Here is a 20,528-nt window from a genome sequence, read left to right as displayed (position 1 = left end):
ATTAATACAGGTTTTAAATGCACCCTTGTCCATCCATCCTCATGATACCCTACCAGCTGGCAATCAAGCTTTTAAACAATACTGTATTAAAGATGTGGAACAAAACATGTTCAACTTGTGTGTCATGAAGACCCATGTAAGTCAGTATGTATTTGACATGTTTTACACCACTGTAACTTTACCAATTAATACTGTGCACGATTTTAAACTCTATATGGAAGGACGAGACGATAGATTGCAAACCAATTTTATCTCAAGAATGCTTGTCGTTCATGCTTCAAGCACTCCAATTGCACATTTTCGCTGAGCAATATGTTTGATCCATATATTTAGATAGCTAAGTGACTTCGAATAATATGTGTTGTGCAAATGGCTACTCTGACGTGAAATATATTTTGTGATCCTCCTGCTTCACAGCTGATTCATGTTTTGGTTTGTCCCAAAAAGACCAATGGGTTGGGACGTATTCATTATCGCGTTTTGGTAATAGTCATTTTCAACGATTCAAACCGTGAAATAAGGAAATAAACGGTTTTATATTGCTTCTGTTTAAAATATATGAATCCAAATAGTTGCTTGTGTGTGTGAGTTTACATTTCTTAGTCAGGAACGCTAGTGGGAATTGCGTTCAATGAACGCCATTTTGATTCTGTTGATACGGCACAGTACGTTTTATTCTAAATGAAGGTCTAGGTACCGGTAGTTTCCTGAACAGCTTACTTCGTACAGTTCGGCCCACTGAAGATTGGGGGACGCTGCACATGGTGTAAGTGGAATGATATTCGATGTGACTGCTGCTTACTCTGTGTCGAATACTCGTGATTAATATTGAGATTGTTGGAAATATTTGTTGTTGTGGTGTTTATGTTTTGTGTTGTATCTTTCATGTTGCAGGTTGGACAAAGCGTTAACACCCCCTCTGTGGCTGTTAGTAGTAGCCGAGCTCCAGCTGATTGCTTTGAGTCCAGTGAGGACACTTGGATGATCAATTAATCCAAACTGAGCTGTTTAGGACTATTCGGATCCCTGTGGCCGCTCGTGTCGGCAAAGCCATCTACCTTCGTTGTCCAATTTGACCACCGAGGACTATTTATAGAAGCGGATATTTGCTACTTGAGTTGGCTGAAGATCCTTTACAACGACAAGGCCCCTGTCTCATCCCCAGCCTTGCGTACCCTTGATCATTTTGTTGAAGTCATGGGGGATACTGGTAGTGAGCGCAGCAAACCCTTACCACCTCGGTGTCCATGTGGATTTTGGGGGTAAGATGTCGCACATTATGTATTGTGGAGATGGTTTATTGTAGTGATAATGACAATGGATATTAATGTAGCCTAGATTAAAGCCATTGTTATGTTGGGCATACCGGGTGGGGGTTGGGGCAAATGTTTGAGTTACAAAACTGATTCCTATCTGAATGTTTTTAGGTTTGCTCAACGTTTGGGCTTGTTTTCATTCTCTATCCATGAGTGTAGATCTATCAAAGCGTCGAATCATGTTTTGTGGTTCTGAACGAGTTATGTTACAATTTTTGGTTATAATCTGATCATTCGCTCTAGTTCGGTTCTGTGTCCTTAAATGGAAATGTATCCAGTCTAAAGAAATGATACCCTAACTAAAGATGAAACGTTGACACTTTGTATCCAATATTCTCTTGACTGTCATTGCCGTGTAACCACATTAGTTATCAAGTTACAGCACGTTCATCCCTCACATTCCAGTCAAGTTGTGATTACATACCGGAAATGTTTATTTATGTCATTTAATCGAGCCCATTTAGGCAGTACATCAAAACATCTTTAGTGAAATCGAGCGACCAACCAAAGGGTATAGCATACTAATAATAAAAATGGGGCCTTTGTTTGAGCTGGACAGTTCTTCCTGTATGGTCAACTATTGCCACGTTCAAAACAACGGGGAACTCGGAAATATCCGACTTTAGTGCGTTCAAGTCAACTGGGAACTCGGGAAAAAAACGAGCTCTGACTGGGGGGAAATCGTTTACGACTTGAAATTCCAAGTCGGAAACTCTGGCATCTTTCTAGAGCTCAGACCTAAAGATCACTGACGTCATGAATTGACATCGTTTTTTCCCCAATTGTCTTGAAAGCACCATATGTAGCAACGAAAGGAGGACTCTGGGATATTACTCCCTGGATGATTTTATGTACTAAAACCCTGCCCTTTCTTGTGCCATGCTCTCTTAACTAGTCACGCTGATCTTTAGGGTGTGTTATATGTGAGCAAACTGAGAATTACTCACACCTCTAAATGTCAGGTGACACAATCGGAAGCATGTTTACGCCTCTTGCGGTCAACACCTGGTTCGAGGCGTCTGACGCTTGTCACAGTTTTCCCCTCTGAAGCCCTCCGGCTTTCTTTGTAGCCCTTCCCTGCTGTGTTCAAACTATCTCTCTTTCTGAGTATGCCTGATTACAGCTAGAGTCAGGAACAAACATCCTCTTCAGTTCGAGATATCTCATTAAACATTGGGAGGGGAGTCTGTATCGCGAGACTGCAGGATATAGGCTTCGCCTTTAGAAGTGGGCTAGTTTAAAAAATCTGGGCTGAATTTCCAGCTTTCCTGTTTTTAGGTCAGTTGGTTCTTCTCTGGTAAAATGGAGCCTGTGCATATCAATTTGACTACTTAAGGGACATTCTTTTGATAGTGACAAACCATTCTAGACTGATACTCTGTTTTGATGAACATGTTAGCTCAGTTGAAGCCCTTATCGAGATGGGGAGTGAAGGAGGACATTAGGTTATAGTGCGTTAGCTGAAAGTTGGTAGGCAAACACATCTTCAATGTAGTGCAAGGATTAGGCTAGCATGGGGCTTGTCAGAACTCTCATCTATGATTGAGGTCTTTCTAGGTATACTGCAAATCCTCTTCTCGGTTGAGGTCTAGTTAGTCTACCACTGAATGACACACGTGACGTTGGGAGGAAAAGTCCAATTGCAGTTAAGGTCATGGTAGGATGAGTCCTAAATGTATCCCAGGTCAATTGGAACACTCCATTGGTCACATTCCCTCCTGAGGGCACAATGGGCTGAATACTGTATGTAGTTCCAACCTTTTCCTGTATCGACAGAGCTCACACAGCCCTGAACAGAAACATCCCAGCGTTGTGCCCTCCTATTAAAGTGAGTGTCAGAGGTCCAGAGTGAGAACAACCATTAGCCTACCACTGGAAATGTAATGTCATCGAGGAAAGGATTCAAAGGACAGCCTGAGAAAATGGTGCATGTTTGGTGGGAGATTTCAGTTGAACAGATTTGAGGCTATGTGGAAGGGTTTGGGTTGTGTTCATGGAGTTGAGTCTGCTGTCATGAGTTAGCCTATTACACATTAGGATTGTGAGGGAAGTAAACCTGATTTTAGAAAAAATTATATTTACGCCTATATTTTTTCTAGGCTATTTCTGACCACAACATTTAGTGTAATGTATACATAGGGTAATGCAACAAATGTGATTGATACACATAGAGCTTATGTACTAGTTGTTATCCATGTTGAGTTGACTACCCTACCTCGGTCAGTAATGAACCCTTGAACCCTCAGGCCAATGTCAATGGCGGTCAAAAGCCCCTGTCAGGTTAGGCTTCTTGGCACAATTGATTAGCCTGGACTGATTAGCTTGTTAACCGGTGAGAGATGGTATCAAATGAATGCAATGGTGTAGGCCTACCTGTCATTTGTTGCTGTAAAAATATTGACTTTATTGCTGTCTCCCCTTTTCAACTGTTTGCAACAACCTCTACCCCACCCCCGCCTTTGTTTGTTTCCCCCTTCTCTTCCCTGCCATGACTTTCTGTCATCTGTCACCCCTGCCATCCGTTTGTTTTCACTCACTCTCCGTAGCTATGGCAACCTCAGAGACGTCTGACTGTCTGGGTACAAAAAAAATGGGTCAGGTTTGAGTGTCTCAAGAGCCATTGAAATGCATTATTTTTTTTTAAGTGTGATTTTTGTTGCAAATAAGAGGGGCGTGTTGCATTGACCGACGTGTGTCGGTCTTTATCCTATTTGGCCATCTCCACCTTTGTACCATTCCTTTCTGGGACTGACTTTTATTTATTTTTTCTCTCCCCAGATCCAGTAAAACCATGAACCTCTGCTCAAAATGTTTTGCTGGTAAGTCTTGCTGTTCCTTGCGCAAGCCAATTAAATTCCCATATGTGTGGAAGACAATAGGTTTCTGTTATGTGGTAGAGCCCTGTGTGTACCTGAGACATCAGAAGGGGGTGTGCAGCCTGGTGCAGATTACTGCCTGTCATGTTATGTCTCTGCTGTATGGAAATGGCAGTTTTTTTTACACCTCGATTAGGTTAGGTTTATTGGTTTGTTAGATATGTTTTGTAGAAGTAACGTATGTACCTTTTGGTATAAAAAATTCCCTGTGAAATATTCCAAAGGCATGCAGTAACAATACAAGGGTATTTTCAGAATCCAAAAAGTCAATTTCCAGATGGACTTCTCATTGACATAATAGCTATCTCAAGAATAAAACTGGTATCAGGAAAAATATGTTCTCAGGTCTGATATCATGCTTTGCTGTATGTTGGGGTGTTGGCTCTCAGTACTCCTGTGGTTAAAGATTGCAGCTCTAAAATGGAGCTTGTGACTGAAGTTTTGAGATGGGCTTCTGTGGGCCTTTTCAGCAGCAACATTGCCTAGAATAGATTCAATAAACAAGAGCACCACGACAGCAGAAATGGGTTCTATAGAGGATTAAGATAAGGCCCAGCTGCTTTTTGACCTTGTGCAGCCCTCTGGGTTTTGGGAGTTGATGGATAGACTCCTTGGTAGCCTAAAATGGGGTCATGCTTAGGGCTGTTGCGGTGACCGTATTACCGCCACACCGGCGGCCACGAGTCATGAAGGCAGTCAAATATCACGTGACCGTTTAGTCATGGTAATTAGGCTTCTCCAAGCTCTGATGCGGCTCATGGTCATTAGAAGCCTACCAAACTTGATAACTGCCTGGTACTCAGCACTCTATTGTCCCTCTAATCAGTCTGGCATCAATACAAATGTAATCGAAAATCGAATCAAACGCTTCATGAGGGCCCATGAGCTCATGTTGCGAAACTTTTCTATAGGCTATGCAATGGCGTGATAAAACAGAGGGATGGCTTTTACTAAATAGAGGATCCCATCAGCTTTCTATATTTATTTGTCAACTTTCCTAATATTAAGCACATCGCTGTTCTTTACGATAGGAGTATAGCCTTCCTGGATGGCATGAAAATGAATCACGGGAAAAGCGTCCCCCATCCGCTATTTAAATGCATAGATGACATGTATTTTTTCTGCTGCTCCTGTTTCAAGACGGGTGCATGATAATGGTCCGTTCTAAATCAAAACAAATGTCACACAGATTATTTAGTATATGTAAAGACAAGATTAAATCAAGAATAGTCTGATGGGTGAATATATTAGCCTATCGCTTGTGAATTATATATTATCACTTGTGAATGATGCCCAGCGTAAGGCAAGAAACAAAGCCTTCTTTTTTTGGTGTGACTTTTTCGAATCATAGTCGAACACCTCATGTAGGCTAGCCCATAGGCCTATATGTTTTGGTAAGGTTTGTATCACAACTAAAGTGGCCAAATAACTTGTTTAAAATGAAGCACATTAATCCACTTTACAAGGGGTTTAGAGCCTAACTGGCATACATAAGCAGCGTGTGAGTTTCAAGTTTGGGGAAGATCATTTTCACCATAAAAAATGCATCTTTTACAATAAAAGCATTACATGAATCATTTGCGGTCACTTTTGATAATGTTTTTTTCCCGCTAATGAAACATTCCCGCTAATAGCCCACTGCCGTGTGCGCGTTGCTGCGCTTATAATGTGAAGAAATAGCTTAATAGTTTATCAATATTTAAAGATAAACGTTCTGATCTGTTGTCAGCTATATTGCTTAAATGTTTGTTTTTTAATGCTTTTGGTTGTATTAATTTAGGGTCTGTTGCGTCCCACAACTGTCCCAGACTGTTTGGAATAGTTATTTCTCGCATAGAATAGGTCGACTTTTGTACTATGGGGGATAGCAAAAGCACTAGCCTATGTCAATCTACTATCTGTTAGGCCTACTCATCTTGTTGGCTGACGGAAAGTAAATGTGGACAGTTCTTCCAATATCTTCAATATGCACTTTGGAATTGGATAAGGATGCGCGCAGTTGCGTCCCGATGTGTCTGTCTTCACTTGTAGCCTGTGAGAAAGACCCGATCACGTGATGGAGAGCGCACAGCACTCAGTGAGTGCTTCGGAACAGGCACTCGGGGAGAAGGGCACAACAAAGGCATGTATTTCTTTTAGGGTGTATTAAAGCCACAAAGGGGATGCTGCCATGCTTGTCAAATGGTGAATGAGAGACTAATGAGGTGTGTACAGCCTGCGCAAAAAAACAAAGCAGAGCTCATGCCTTTCAAGCAACTTTTTAAAATCATCATTAGTCGCATCATGCAGCCTTAAAATGTATTAAAAATCAAAACACAGCCCAAAGTTTGTAGTACAACTGGAGTTAGTTATTAAAGTGAAGCATATAGGAGTACCTATTGCTTTTTTAACTGCAACACAGATTAGATTTGCTTAGTGTGCACACTCCCGCAAATCGTTTGGATACTTTTTTTATAGTTTATTCAGCTTTGTTCAGTTTTCTTCATAATATAAAATAATGCCATTGAATTCTAAGCAAATCTTGTCTGCTAAATGAACAAGTGTAGCTCACAGCCATTTGGCATAGCCACATCAGGACCTAACATAAGGACAACCCAGAGTATGCTATTCTGAATTGGACTACATTTTCTTCATATCATGCTTCTTTAGACCTGTCTAAAATAAATAATGGATTTATTGTGAAGGTGTAGGCTATATTACATGGATTTATTATACTTTTTTAAATGTAGATGGCTTGTGGAAGCCAGGAGATGCTAAATGTGTTTTAGATTAACTTGCAATTACTGTGAGACCGACAGTTATTTGCTTGACAATCACCGGCTGACACAATTTTGTGACCGCCACAGCCCTAATCATGCTAAAGGTTCATTCTGAGGTATTGACATCCTCTCAGGCCAGACCATCTGCGATTCTGAATGATGTTTTGGGGAGAGGGAATGGTGACGCATGCCCCCACGTGTATGTGTGTGTGTGTGTACTAATGCTCTGAAGCTGCTGGTCCATTAAAAGCCCACGTACATTATGTGGTGCTGGGGTCACTAAATGGCATTATTTTGTCTGTCTTTTCAGATATCGAGCAGAAGCAGACAGACGAGGACTGTACCTCAAAGCCCAGCCCAAGCACTGGCAGTAGCCAATTGTCTGTCTTCAGTGGCGAGACGAGCAGCAACAGTAGCCAATCCCTATCGTCGTCACCACCCACTAGCTCCGAGCAGCCATCGGTGTCAACCGAAGACCCTGTCCCCACATTAACAACTACACAGGAGGGTAAGATGGAGGGTCCACAACTTTTGAATTTTGAGATGGCGCACATTCTGAAAGCTTTGAATGAATTACCATAGCTGAGATCATTGTCAGTCATCCAATCACACCAAGTTCTAACTAAATCTCATATCAGACTGGACCCTCACTCTTCAGCATTTTCAATCTATATGGTTTATACAGTGCAGTCGGAAAGTATTCCGACCCCTTCCCTTTTTTCACAGTTTGACGTTACAGCATTATTCTAAAATGTATTACATCTATAAAAAAAAAAATCCTCATCAATCTACACACATTACCTCATAGTGAGGAACTCATTATGTTGCTAAACTTTAATGAGCAAGCCTTCCTTCATGACCTGGCCTCTGTAAAATGGTATAGAATCAGCTTGATCCTCTCTGTTGAAGATGCTTGGACCTTTTTTTGAGATTTTCAGTGGTATTGTTAACAAACCCGCCCCCATAAAGAAAATTTGAATTATTAACAGGTTCAGCCCCTGGTTCGACCGTGATCTTGCAGAGTTACTCCACCTCAAGAATTGTATTTGGAGAAACCCTCGGCACACGCATACTCAGGCTGACTAGCCCTCGGTCAGGCAAATGAGAAATACGTGCGCTCAGGCTATCCAGAAGACCAAAGTTAGTTACTTTAAGGAGCAGTTCTCTCTCTGTGGGTCTAACCCACAGAAGTTCTGGAAAACGGTTAAAGACCTGGAGAATTAACCCTCCTCCTCACAGCTGCCCATGTCCCTTAATGGTGATGATATGGTTGTTACTGAGTCCGAGGTGCTAAAGGAGCTCCTTAAACTTGACCCCAAAAAAAGCATCTGGGTCAGATGGTTTAGACCTTTTCTTCTTTAAGGTTGCTGCCCCTATCATCGCCAAGCCTATCTCTGACCTTTTAAACCTGTCTCTCCTCTCTGGGGAGGTTCCCATTGCTTGGAAGGCAGCCACGACGCGTCCTTTATTTAAGTGGGGAGATCAAGCTGATCCTAGCTGTTACAGGCCCATTTCTATGTTGTCCTGTTTATCAAAAGTGTTGGAAAAATGTGTCAATAATCAACTGACTGGCTTTCTTGATGTCTATAGTATTCTCTCTGGTATGCAATCTGGTTTCTGCTCAGGTTATGGATGTGTCACTGCAACCTTAAAGGTCCTCAATGATGTCACCATTGCCCTTGTTTCTAAGCAATGTTGTGCTGCTATTTTTATTGACTTGGCCAAAGCTTTTGATACGGTAGACCATTCCATTCTTGTGGGCCGGCTAAGTAGTATTGGTGTCTCTGAGGGGTCTTTGGCCTGGTTTGCTAATTACCTCTCTCAAAGAGTGCAGTGTATAAAGTCAGAACATCTGCTGTCTCAGACACTGCCTGTCACCAAGGCTCGATCCTAGGCCCCACACTCTTCTCAATATACATCAACAACATAGCTCAGGCAGTAGGAAGCTCTCATCCATTTATATGTGGATGATGTTCTTGTACTCAGCTGGCCCCTCCCTGGATTTTATGTTAAATGCTCTACAACAAAGCTTTCTTAGTGTCCAACAAGCTTTCTCTGCCCTTAACCTTCTTCTGAACATCTCCAAAACAAAGGTCATGTGGTTTGGTAAGAAGAATGCCCCTTTCCCCAAAGGTGTGATTACTACCTCTGAGTGTTTAGAGCTTGAGGTAGTGTACTTGGGAGTACACTGTCCTTCCCTCGGCACATATCAAAGCTGCAGGCTAAAGTTAAATCTAGACTTGGTTTCCTCTATCGTAATCGTTCCTCTTTCACCCCAGCTGCCAAACTAACCCTGATTCAGATGACCATCCTACCCATGCTTGATTACGGAAACGTAATTTTATAGATCGTCCGGTAAGGGTGCTCTCAAGCGGCTAGATGTTCTTTACCATTCGGCCATCAGGTTTGCCACCAATGCTCCTTATAGGACACATCACTGCACTCTATACTCCTCTGTAAACTGGTCATCTCTGTAAACCCGTCGCAAGACCCACTGGTTGATGCTTATTTACAAAACCCTCTTAGGCCTCACTCCCCCTATCTGAGATCTCTACTGCAGCCCTCATTCTCCACATACAACACCCGTTCTGCCGGTCACATTCTGTTAAAGCTCCCCAAAGCACACGCATCCCTGGGTCGCTCCTATTTTCAGTTCGCTGCAGCTAGCGACTGGAACGAGCTGCAACAAACACTCAAACTGGACAGTTTTTTTTCTCCATCTCTTCATTCAAAGACTCAATCATGGACACTCTTACTGACAGTTGTGGCTGCTTTGCGTGATGTATTGTTGTCTCTACTTTTCTTGCCCTTTTTTCACTGTTGTCTGTGCCCAATAATATTTGTACCATATTTTGTGCTTCTACCATGTTGTGCTGCTGCCATGTTGCGTTGCTAACTTGCTACCATACTGTGTTGTCATGTGTTGCTTCCATGCTATGTTGTCTAAAGTCTCTATGTAGTGTTGTCTCCTGTCGTGATGTGTGTTTTGTCATTTAAAAAAAAAAATGTATCCCCGCAGGAGGCCTTTTGCTTTTTGGTAGGCCGTCATTGTAAATCAGAATTTGTTCTTAACTGACTTGCCTAGTTAAATAAAATGAGAAAGCGATAATAGGTTTTTAGAAGAAAAAAAACAAATACCTTATTTACTTAAGTATTCAGACCCTTTGCTATGAGACTCGAAATTGGGCTCCAGTGCATCCTGTTTCCATTGATCATCCTTGAGATGTCTCTAGGATGATCCCCAAGAACACAGTGGCCTCCATCATTCTTAAATGGAAAAAGTTTGGAACCACCAAGACTCTTCCTTGAGCTGGCCGCTCGGCAAAACTGAGCAATCGGGGGAGAAGGGCCTTGGTCAGGGAGGTGACCAAGAAGCCAATGGTCACTCTGACAGAGCTCCAGAGTTCCTCTGCGGAGATGGGAGACCTTCCAAAAGTACAACAATCGCTGCAGCACTCCACCAATCAAGTCTTTATGGTAGTGGCCAGTGTTTGCCAAAGGGGACCTAAAGGACTCTCAGACCATGAGAAACAAGATTCTCTGGTCTGACAAAAGCAAGATTGAACTCTTTGGCCTGAATGCCAAGCGTCACGTCTGGAAGAAACCTGGCATCCCTACGGTGAATCATGTTGGTGGCAGAATCATGCTGTGGGGATGTTTTTCAGCGGCAGGGACTGGGAGACTAGTCAGGATCTAGGGAAAGATAAACGGAGCAAAGTATTAAGGGATCCTTGATGAAAACTTGCTCCAGAGCGCTCAGGACCTCAGACTGGGGCGACGGTTCACCTTCCAACAGGACGACGACCCTAAGCACACAGCCAAGACCGTGTAGGAGTGGTTTCAGGACAAGTCTTTGAGTGGCCCAGCCAGACCCTGGACTTGAACCCGATCAAACATCCTGAGAGACCTTACAATAGCTGTGCAGCGACGCTCCCCATACAACCTGACAGAGCTTGCAAGGATCTGCAGAGAAGAATGGGAGAAAATCCCTAAATACAGGTGTGCCAAGCTTTTAGCATCATACTCAAGGCTGTAATTGCTGCCTAAGGTGCTTCAACAATGTTCTGAGTAAAGGGTCTGAATACTTACGTAAATGTGATATTTCAGTTTTTTGTAATACATTTAAAAAAATCTCTAAACCTGTTTTTGCGTTTTTTTATGGGGTATTGTGTGTAGATTGTTGAGGGGGGGGAGGAAACAATTTAATCCATTTTAGAATAAGGTTGTAACGTAACAATGTGGAAAAAGTCAAGGGATCTGAATACTTTCCGAATGCACTGTATCTACATCTTCAATCTGGACAAACACTACATCTCTTAGTATTAGATGTCAATGAGGAAGACGAGTGCACGCTTTAGTCCACATACACTCCCCTCTATATTTCATTGGACAGTGAAGCTAAAATGTTAAAATTTGGCTCTGTACTCCAGCATTTTGGATTTGAGATCAAATGTTAAATATGAGGCGACAGTATAGAATGTCTGGGGGGGTTTTGGGGGGGGGGGTCTGTTTAACCGTTTTTAAATTGAAAAAACTATAACTAGTCCCCCTATTTGGAGAATGCATAAGTATTTGAACAAATTCACTGGTGGTGTATTAAAGTAGTACAAATTTAGTATTTGGTCCCATATTACTTGCACGCAATGCAGGGATTTTCAGCTGGTTGGTTGGAATTTTATTATTTTTACTCACTCTCGCATCCCTTTCTAAACCTCCAGCAACCCACCAGTTGGTTTTGAATTGGTTGTGAGTGTATATTTAAATGACAAATGCTCCAGTCTGAACTTAAATGACTAAAACCAGGTATGATGAACCTTTTTAAGAAATTTAAGCTCTGTGCTATTTTTCTTCGATCACAGTATGTTCAGTATAGTTATCAGCAGTCCTATTTAATGGATTTGGTGGATTTTGTTGTGACACCAGTGAGCTTAACATTCTTCATCAAGAATATGGGCAAAATTCAATTACTGACAATGAAAAAGGTGGGACTGTTGTGTTTCGGATTATGTTTTGGCCAATAGGAACTGAATAGTAAGTAATGCATGAATTGCCAATTTGATTGTAATGCATTATTAGCCACTTTGATTGTAAATAAGAATAATATGTTTCTCAACACTTCTACATAAATGTGGATGCTAACATGATTACGGATAATCATGAATGAATCGTGAATAATGATGATCATACCCCCTCAAATGCTAACCTCTCACCTAGGGCTGAGTGATATCGAATTAATTTAAATGTGTTTTTTAGCACAATATTCCAAATGCCTTTATCACAAGAATCAAGGTTTTTGTCCGCTCGTTCTCATGTTGACTAGCTCCATTCTGTGCTGTGTGCACCTTCTCATATACTCTGGGGAGGCTATACGGACACGCCCGGTGCGCATATTGATGACGTATGTCGTGCAGTGAGAGTTGAGTGAAAGTAATGGATTTTGTTCAGTCAGTTGCCCTTCCCAGCTAGCTAGTTTGTGCTTGTAGCTAGAAACTTATACTACAAGTTATTTATCCCTCGCCCATTGAAGTAAACAACTTTCTTTAACATGTTTTACCTCGTCATGCTGCTGATGCCAGTTTGAACTAGTTCGCTGGGAAGGACTCGTCAGGATGACTGGCTGAACTGAGTCCATTCCTCTCTACACTCGACTCTCAGCTGCGCGACATGCGTCATCAAGCGTGTCGTCAAGCGTGTCCATATAGCCTTTCCCCATTTACTCACACACACCAAGCCCTTCCCCCTGTCACTCACAACATCGAAGATGAGCGATCACTTCTCTCACAAGCGGTTTTAACTCGCTATTTACTTTTGAGGTTTAGTCCAACCGACTCAGTCATATTTTTACAAAGACATTTAGACATTATTTTACAGTAATAGAGTAGTTAACCTTTCTAGCGATACCCTTTTTATGTCTCAACTCCTCAGATTGTGCGCAGAGCAGGCACTACTAAAACAGGAGTATCAATTAACATTCTAGAAAATGTATGCTCAAGTTTGTCGCGCCCAGTATTGTACCGCTAGCAGCATTTTGTCCAAAGACTTATACAAGCTGTCTAGTCTGTTTTTATAAATGTGCAATAAGCATAAAACACAATTATGTAAGGAGTTGGCAACTCGTTCTCATTCTGAGAATTAAGATGGGCCACTTGATTTCAACATCTAAACGAAGTGGACAGGCTAGCATGCTGTTCAAACAGTTGGAGATGAACAGAAGGGTGTGTTCATAATTTAACTGTTCTGCCTTGTTAGCTAGCAAGTAGTTCCAAGTTGGCTAAACTTGAAATATAAAGATTAGCTGAATACTCACTTGCACGTGGGCTTGTGCTTGTGGGATTGTTTGAGACCTGTGTTCATTTTCTATTATGCCTGCTACAAGACATTTGTCATTAGTGAATGATAATGGTTCTGGTTAAATTTGTAACAAAAATGCCATTTTCATAGACATGAAAGCCAGAGATCAGTGATTTAAAAATATATATATTTGCAAAAAAGCAGGTTAAACTATTTTGATAAAATTAAATGATTAGTGGGTGTTATGGTTGTGGAATAGGTATATTTATCCCTGAATTAGATTGACTTTTTTAAGCAAAGCTTATTTAGTGAGCCTAAGAAATTATATATATTGTGAATCACCCTTAAGGGTGGCAGGTAGCCTAGCAATTAGAGCGTTGGGCCAGTAACTGAAAGGTTACTGGTTTGAATCCCCAAGCCGATAAGGCTCTGTCGATGTGACCTTGAGCAAGGCACTTAACCCTAATTGCTGCTGTAAGTCATTCTGGATATTCTAAGAAAATTAAATCAATTGGGGGGGGGGGGGGGGGGGGTGTTATGATCGTTGTGCCACATTTAAGTGTTAAGGAAATAGTTCTTTGACTTCTAAACGGTAAGAAAGATTTGTATGGAAATTAGGGATGGGCGATTATGGCCAAAATATATCACAGTATTTTTTTAAAACTTTTGACAGTATGTTTATTTGACAGTGTATTATAAAAGTTCTACATTTGCATTGAGTAGTGCGTTACCCTAGTATGGCAACACGTACTATACATTCTATACAAGTGATTTCAATGGGTCTTTGTCCATTCTGATTGTTTTATACTGTTCAATTCAACTTTAACTGAAAATCATTTTCATAAATTTGTGCATTTCCTGCATTCATTTGAGATAATTCCCACACTCCCACGTAGGGCTGCACAATATGGGCGAAATATCGAGGCCTTATTTTTAACCAAATGTTGCAATTGTGATTTGACTTCCGAATTAGATCAAAACACAGTGAACTGTTGGAATCATGGAAATAAATTATTCTATAGTTAGAATATAATAGTGGGCACTAAATATAGTGTTTGACATGGCAATGAATGAAAATGCCAGGGAGGAGTTATTGTGGCAGGATAGGAACCAAAGTGTTGGTCAGTGTTTCCTAGGGGATCCTATAATCTTTCACTAGATACATTTTTTTCTTCATGTAGCCAACATTCATGCTTCGCCTATTCCTCTTTGATTTAGAATATACTGTTGCACAAACATGCAGATTTAGGCCTACACCAACACTATTATCCGGCTGTGAAGCTAGCTACCTTTGCTCTGACTCTTACATTTTATTAGCTAGCTAACTAGCGATTTAGCATTAGCGTATAACACAATTTAAGTAAAACTTGCTAAGAAAAGACAAACTAGCTTTTTGCAGATGTACGAAACTAATGCTGCAATTTATAGAATGCTTGTGGATTTATATTAAGAAGCAAAGTGTTGTCGTCAACATTGTTGCATGTGCTGCATTAACCATGCAGACTGAATGGAAGTATCTCGTGGTCAAACAACATCAACATGCACTCCTTGAGTGACGGGGATAGGTCTGTGTGGAAAGTGGCATGGAGAGCGGAGAGGGATGACAAGTAGCTGTCTACACTATACAAATTGACGTTACACACAGCATATCACATTTTAACAAACCAAACATTCAAATACCCAAACCGTACATCTGTGTGTAGTAAAATACAGTATACCGACCAGCACTAATGGAAATACCCTCAAATAAAAGGTGACATTCCGTACTGTCGCTTTGTGAAACATTTGATCTCAAATCCAAAATGCTGGAGTACAGACACAATTTGAAGTATTTTTGCTCCGCTGTCAAATAAGATACAGAGGGAAGTGTGTATATACGTATGCATTTCATGAAGTCTCTGTTGGCAGAGGTCTGTCAGGTTGGACTGATATGGTGACAGCCTGCTTCTATTTCTGCCTCGGGAGGAGTGGTGGTGGTGTGTGTGTGTGTGTCTCACTCCGTTGGCAATACATGTACTAAGCCTGGCCCAGATAGGAATCATAGTGGGGCAGCATGGTCACGTTGACCATCTTTTAAAACCTGCTTGGTTCTCCCAGAATTTCACTTAAGATCTCCAGTTTTCAACCAATTGCAGTTTCTTGTTGCGTTTGCTATTTTTTTTTTTAGGGGTGTAACCATTCACCAATATGCATCGGTTCCCGATTTCAAATATTTAAGATGTAAGTGCATTGGTCAGTGGACCCAAAACCGATCCAAGTGTATCATGCATCGGTCAGAAAGTAGATTAAAGCATTACAAATTGCTGGTTCGCTAAAATGTTTTGCTCATTCCATTCTGTCTACCTTCAGAAAATAACTCATACTTTATAACAACTGAAGTCCTCTCCTTCAGTGTCAAACTGTGTTGACAGTCGCTGATCTACAAGTCATTTTGCGTGCCGAACAACCCCAGGCAATATCGGTACTGGTTAAACTGCACACACTGCCCGGCCTGTTCCTGATCTTGCACATCTGTGCAGCACTTTCGGCATGCAAATGCTCTGGAGCAGGTTTTCATCAAGGATGTCTCTGTACTTTGCTACGATCATCTTTGCCTCGACCCTGACTAGTCTCCCAGTCTCTGCTGCTGAAAAACATCCCCACAGCAGGATGGGGTCACCGTAGGGATGGTGCCAGGTTTCTTTCAGATGTTGACACTTGGCATTCAGGCCAAAGAGTTCAATCTTGGTTTCTTCAGACCAGAGAATCTTGTTTCTCATGGTCTGAGAGTCTTTAGGTGCCTTTTGGCAAACTCCAAGCGTGCTGTCATGTGCCTTTTTTACTGAGGAGTGGCTTCCATCTGGTCACTCTACCATAAAGGCCTGATTGGTGGAGTGCTGCAGAGATGGTTCTGGGAGGTTCTCCCATCACCACAGAGGAACTATGACAGAGCTCTAGAGTGACCATCGCAATCCCCCGATTGCTCAGTTTGGCTGGGAGGACAGCTCTAGGAAGAGTCTTGGCGGTTCCAAACTTCTTCCATTTAAGAATGATGGAGGCCACTTTGTTCTTGTACCTTCAATGCTGCCAACATTTTTTGCTACCCTTCCTCAGATCTGTGCCTCGATATAATCCTGTCTCGGAGCTCTACGGACAATTCCTTCGACCACCTTTTTATATAGACAGCCTTTCCAAATCCTGTCCAATCACTTGAATTTACCACAGGTGGACTCCAAGTTGTAGAAACATCTCAAGGATGATCAATGGAAACAGGATGCACCTGAGCTCAATTTCGAGTCCCAAAGCAAAGGGTCTGAATACTTATGTAAATAAGGTATTTCTGTTTTTAAATTTGCAAAAATGTCTAAACCTGTTTTCGCTTCGTCATTATGGGGTATTGTGTGTGTGTGGATAGTTTTGGGAAATTATATTTCATCCATTTTAGAATAAGGCTGTATAACGTAACAAAATGTGGAAAAAGTCAAGGGGTCTGAATACTTTCCGAAGGCACTGTATGAGCTGTTAAAAATTGTGTTTTACTGGAGTAGTAGTAATAATCTATCAGAAACACAACTCATCTGGCTATACCTGCAGAATTTGGGTTTCCAATATATTTTTAGATTTTTCGGGTTCACCATCAGCAATAGTTTGGGTAGTTTTGCTTTAAACAATCAGTGTATATATTTTTTTGTTGATATACAGGGTCAAGTTGATAATTTACTAACGAGGACAGCAATCACTTTTGCGAGGCGCACTGCGTGGCCGAAGCGAGAGGAGAACTTCCAAGCGGTCAAAACCATTTGATTTTTAGATGAGGTGGGGGGGTGAAATCCAAATTGTGCTATTTTCATTGTCTACGTCATAGCTAATTTGTATACGATAAATATTGATACATTACTAGCTCAAGCACTTAATCTGCTAAATGACAAGTTAATTAGTGGGTGATGGTGATTTCAGAACCAAAGTGGGAGACAAAAAAAAAGGCTACATTGCCACCCCCCTACATACCTCTTGTATAAAGCCTAGTTTTTGTGTTACTATTGCCTTTAGAAAATATTTGTCTTACTTTTTAACACTGCACTGTTGAATGGGCTCGTAAGTAAGAATTTCACTGTAAAGTCTACACTTGTATTCGGTGCATGTGACCAATAAAATGTTATTTGATTTAAACACGCACGCACACATCAGCTCAGACACATCCAGCTCATGAGCACATTCAGCAGCAGATTTTAATTTAGAATAAAAAAATGTTATGCAACAGATGTTGGCGCATCAAATCAATTTGTTCTCTAACTAACCGAATTGCACAGACTCGTTTCAAACTAAAACGTATCGTTCCTGGATCGTATCGGAGCCAATGTATCTACATCCATGTCGAATCATCTTGAAAGGGAAAGATGCACATCCCTAGTATTTTTAACCTTCATGTTAAGAATGTAAGTCAAGTGATATGTTGACGTAAATAGACTTGGCATGTCAGGATTTGAGCTTATCTGGTTGCATAGCATGGACACGAGGTCTTAAATCCTTCAAGGTTCTGAAATTGTCTTTCTGTCTCCAAAACATCTTGGTCTAGGTGACACACATTTGGGCTCTTGATCAATGAAGAATGATTCCCTTGTTTTGCTCTTCATTTTCTTCCACAGGAGTATCGTCATGCACAGAAACAGCCCAAGGCACCCTCTGTACACCCACAAAACGTCCTTGCGAATCAGGTACAGCCATGCTTCTGCTCTCTGTGTATATTTCTGTGCAAAATGAACGTCCCGTGGTTACTTTGTAACCGTGTAACCTTCTGTTCTTTCAGCTTCAGGGTCGGAGAGCGAGGCGTCACCAGAGAAACGGGCACGACGGGACTTGGAGGGGGAGGCGGCGAGCGAGGAGCCTAGCCGAGGACCCAAGCAGAAAAACCGCCGGCGCTGCTATCGCTGCCAAACAAAACTGGAGCTGGTACAGCAGGAACTGGGCTCCTGTCGCTGCGGTCAGTACTACACGGGAACAGAGCAAACACATCTGAACACGTCTGCCCTTGGTTTCCGTGTCTCCTCACCCCGTGTCTCCTCGCCTTGACTTCACACAGATTTTTACATTCTCTCTTTTTCTGTCTCCTTCTTTCTCGTTTTCGCCTCTCCTCTTTCTCTCATTGTTTCCCTCCCTATTTTGTTTTGTCTTCTAGGCTACGTGTTCTGCATGCTCCACCGTCTACCTGAGCAGCACGACTGCCTGTTCGACCACCTGGGACGTGGGCGCGAGGAGGCCGTCCTCAAGATGGTGAAGCTGGACCGCAAGGTGGGCCGCTCGTGCCAACGCATCGGAGAAGAGTGCTCTTGAGTTGCCCCCGCTGCCTGCCCGTCACCACCCATCCACCCAACAGAGAAGAGGCACTTAAATAGAGAGGGGGACGTAAGAGAGAGCAAGGAAGAGAGGGAGGGAAGGGGAAGAAGGAGAGAGCATGGTTGTAATAGATCCACACTTACCCCACCATTCTGGAGCTGAGGGTTGTTGACCCACTCCTGTTAGTCTTTACCCCTCCAGAGGGGAACAGTTTGGACACTGCCTTGGACACGGTCACCATGGCAACCTCTGGAGCCACACTGTCACTATCGCACGTTCGTTTTCACACAGCCTTAACTTGTCAGAGGGGTATACTACAAAGCAGGATCAATGGGTTAGCCAGCTATCTTTGATGAACAAACAGAAGTAACTATTGATTTTCAGGTTAATTTAAGAAAGCTCAACTTAGCTATGTGTTTTTGGTTGAGTAAATTGGACCATGTCCATTTCAAGCTTATCTTTCTAAAGAATGAAGTTATTTCACAATATTTACACAAGTTAGCTGGCAAACTCTTTTTTTATCACACAGCAGAGCCATCGCTCAACAACAATCTTACCCCTCAGTCTTTGTTTCACTGATCACAAAAGATTAGGCTGTCTGCACCAGTACTTTCTAAATGAAACTGACCTTTCTCGGCTCCTTGGTCATCTTGGTAAGCAGGTTTTCAGTACATCATTGGTGACAGATAAACTGAACATAGCCCTGTCTGTCCCTTGACCACTCCTCAGGTTGTAGGGTGGAATGTTGACCTTTACCCCCCCCTCCCCCTCTTCCTTTTCTGCTCCCTCACCCAATGGCTCCTGCATGGCATTGGATTGTAATAGCGTGTGTTAAGGATGTCGTCGTCCCCGGACATGGGTCAGTTGTTGTGTGGCCGTGTTTGTTCTTATGAGACTCTGCTAGACTGGTTTGACTACAAACCGGACCACAAACCCTTGTACTGCAGCCTACTCCTCCGCTTCTCTCAGCTGGATTAGAGTCTGAACAAATGGACTAGAGTCACACACACAGAACCTCTCTGAAGCAGAAGCCCTTCTCTGCCTGCTGCTCTTTGAATAAGTGATGCTGTTGCTGTTAATGCTCTTTTCTGTTTTGTAATACCCCGTGCACTCTTACTCCCTTTATTTTTTACATACACACTACACAATCCCTGACTCACTGGACTGTCAAACTATGGCTCTATTCGTATGGCCATACAAGCAGACCACTTAAAAAGCATGCATAATACATTGCTTCATTTTTTTGTTGTAGTATGCTAGTCTGTTCCATATTTTTCTCCTCCTACCCCAGTCACACTACTTGAGTGTGCTGGTCCCAATGCTCATCTCATTCTTCTTCCTCACTTCCCTCTCTGCTTCCTTCTCTTACTGGCCCCCTTCCTCTGGTGCGAGGAATGACTGAAGGATGGCGGGAGCGACGTGTAGAGTGGCGTAGTGGGTGGTTTTATTTTGGTATTTCTGCGACCCGTCATCTCTCGAGTGCCGATGGGAAAATTTAAGAAATGTTATCTTTCTGTATCTTTAAAAGAAATTTTATTTAACCATATATTGTTTTGATTTACTTACACATTAGCATAGAGCTGCATATTTAGTTAAATGTATAAAACCAGAACAATTCTGTTTTTTGTTCTCCTTTTATTTGATTATTTTCCCCTTTTTGCTGAGGATGAATAAACTGGATTAGAGGAATGGGTGGCCTGTGTGTGATCTTTAAAACATTTGAATTATTTCATTATATAAGGGTAAAACATTTTGCATTATTTTCTACAGAAACTTAGCAGTTCATCAAGTGATAATGGAAAGTGTGAACCTGATTCTATGGAAAATTTTGCAAATGTCTGTAACGGAAAATAAAAAGCTCTCTAAAATAGACAACGAACATGACCCTTTGTGTTTTCTGTCAGCCTTCAGAGGTCAAATTTGCTAACATTCGAAGGCTGTGGCCACATTCAGATTTTCAAAAAATTCCAGAT

At 41.9% G+C, this 20,528-nt stretch overlaps 1 protein-coding gene across 1 annotated transcript; it reads left to right on the top strand.

The window, feature by feature from the left end:
- Positions 1 to 41: 41 nt before the first annotated feature.
- On the top strand, positions 42 to 20,435 carry LOC120024295 (AN1-type zinc finger protein 3-like). Its single transcript, XM_038968501.1, has 7 exons — positions 42 to 766; positions 895 to 1,262; positions 4,095 to 4,135; positions 7,262 to 7,459; positions 17,868 to 17,936; positions 18,029 to 18,202; positions 18,398 to 20,435. The coding sequence occupies exons 2-7, from the start codon at positions 1,198 to 1,200 to the stop codon at positions 18,550 to 18,552; spliced, it is 702 nt and encodes a 233-aa protein (XP_038824429.1). The 5' UTR covers positions 42 to 766; positions 895 to 1,197; the 3' UTR covers positions 18,553 to 20,435.
- Positions 20,436 to 20,528: the final 93 nt, after the last annotated feature.

The sequence above is a fragment of the Salvelinus namaycush genome, chromosome 29 (genome assembly GCF_016432855.1).
Source record: "Salvelinus namaycush isolate Seneca chromosome 29, SaNama_1.0, whole genome shotgun sequence".
NCBI lineage: Eukaryota > Metazoa > Chordata > Actinopteri > Salmoniformes > Salmonidae > Salvelinus > Salvelinus namaycush.
This window is presented reverse-complemented; position numbering and strand designations above follow the sequence as displayed.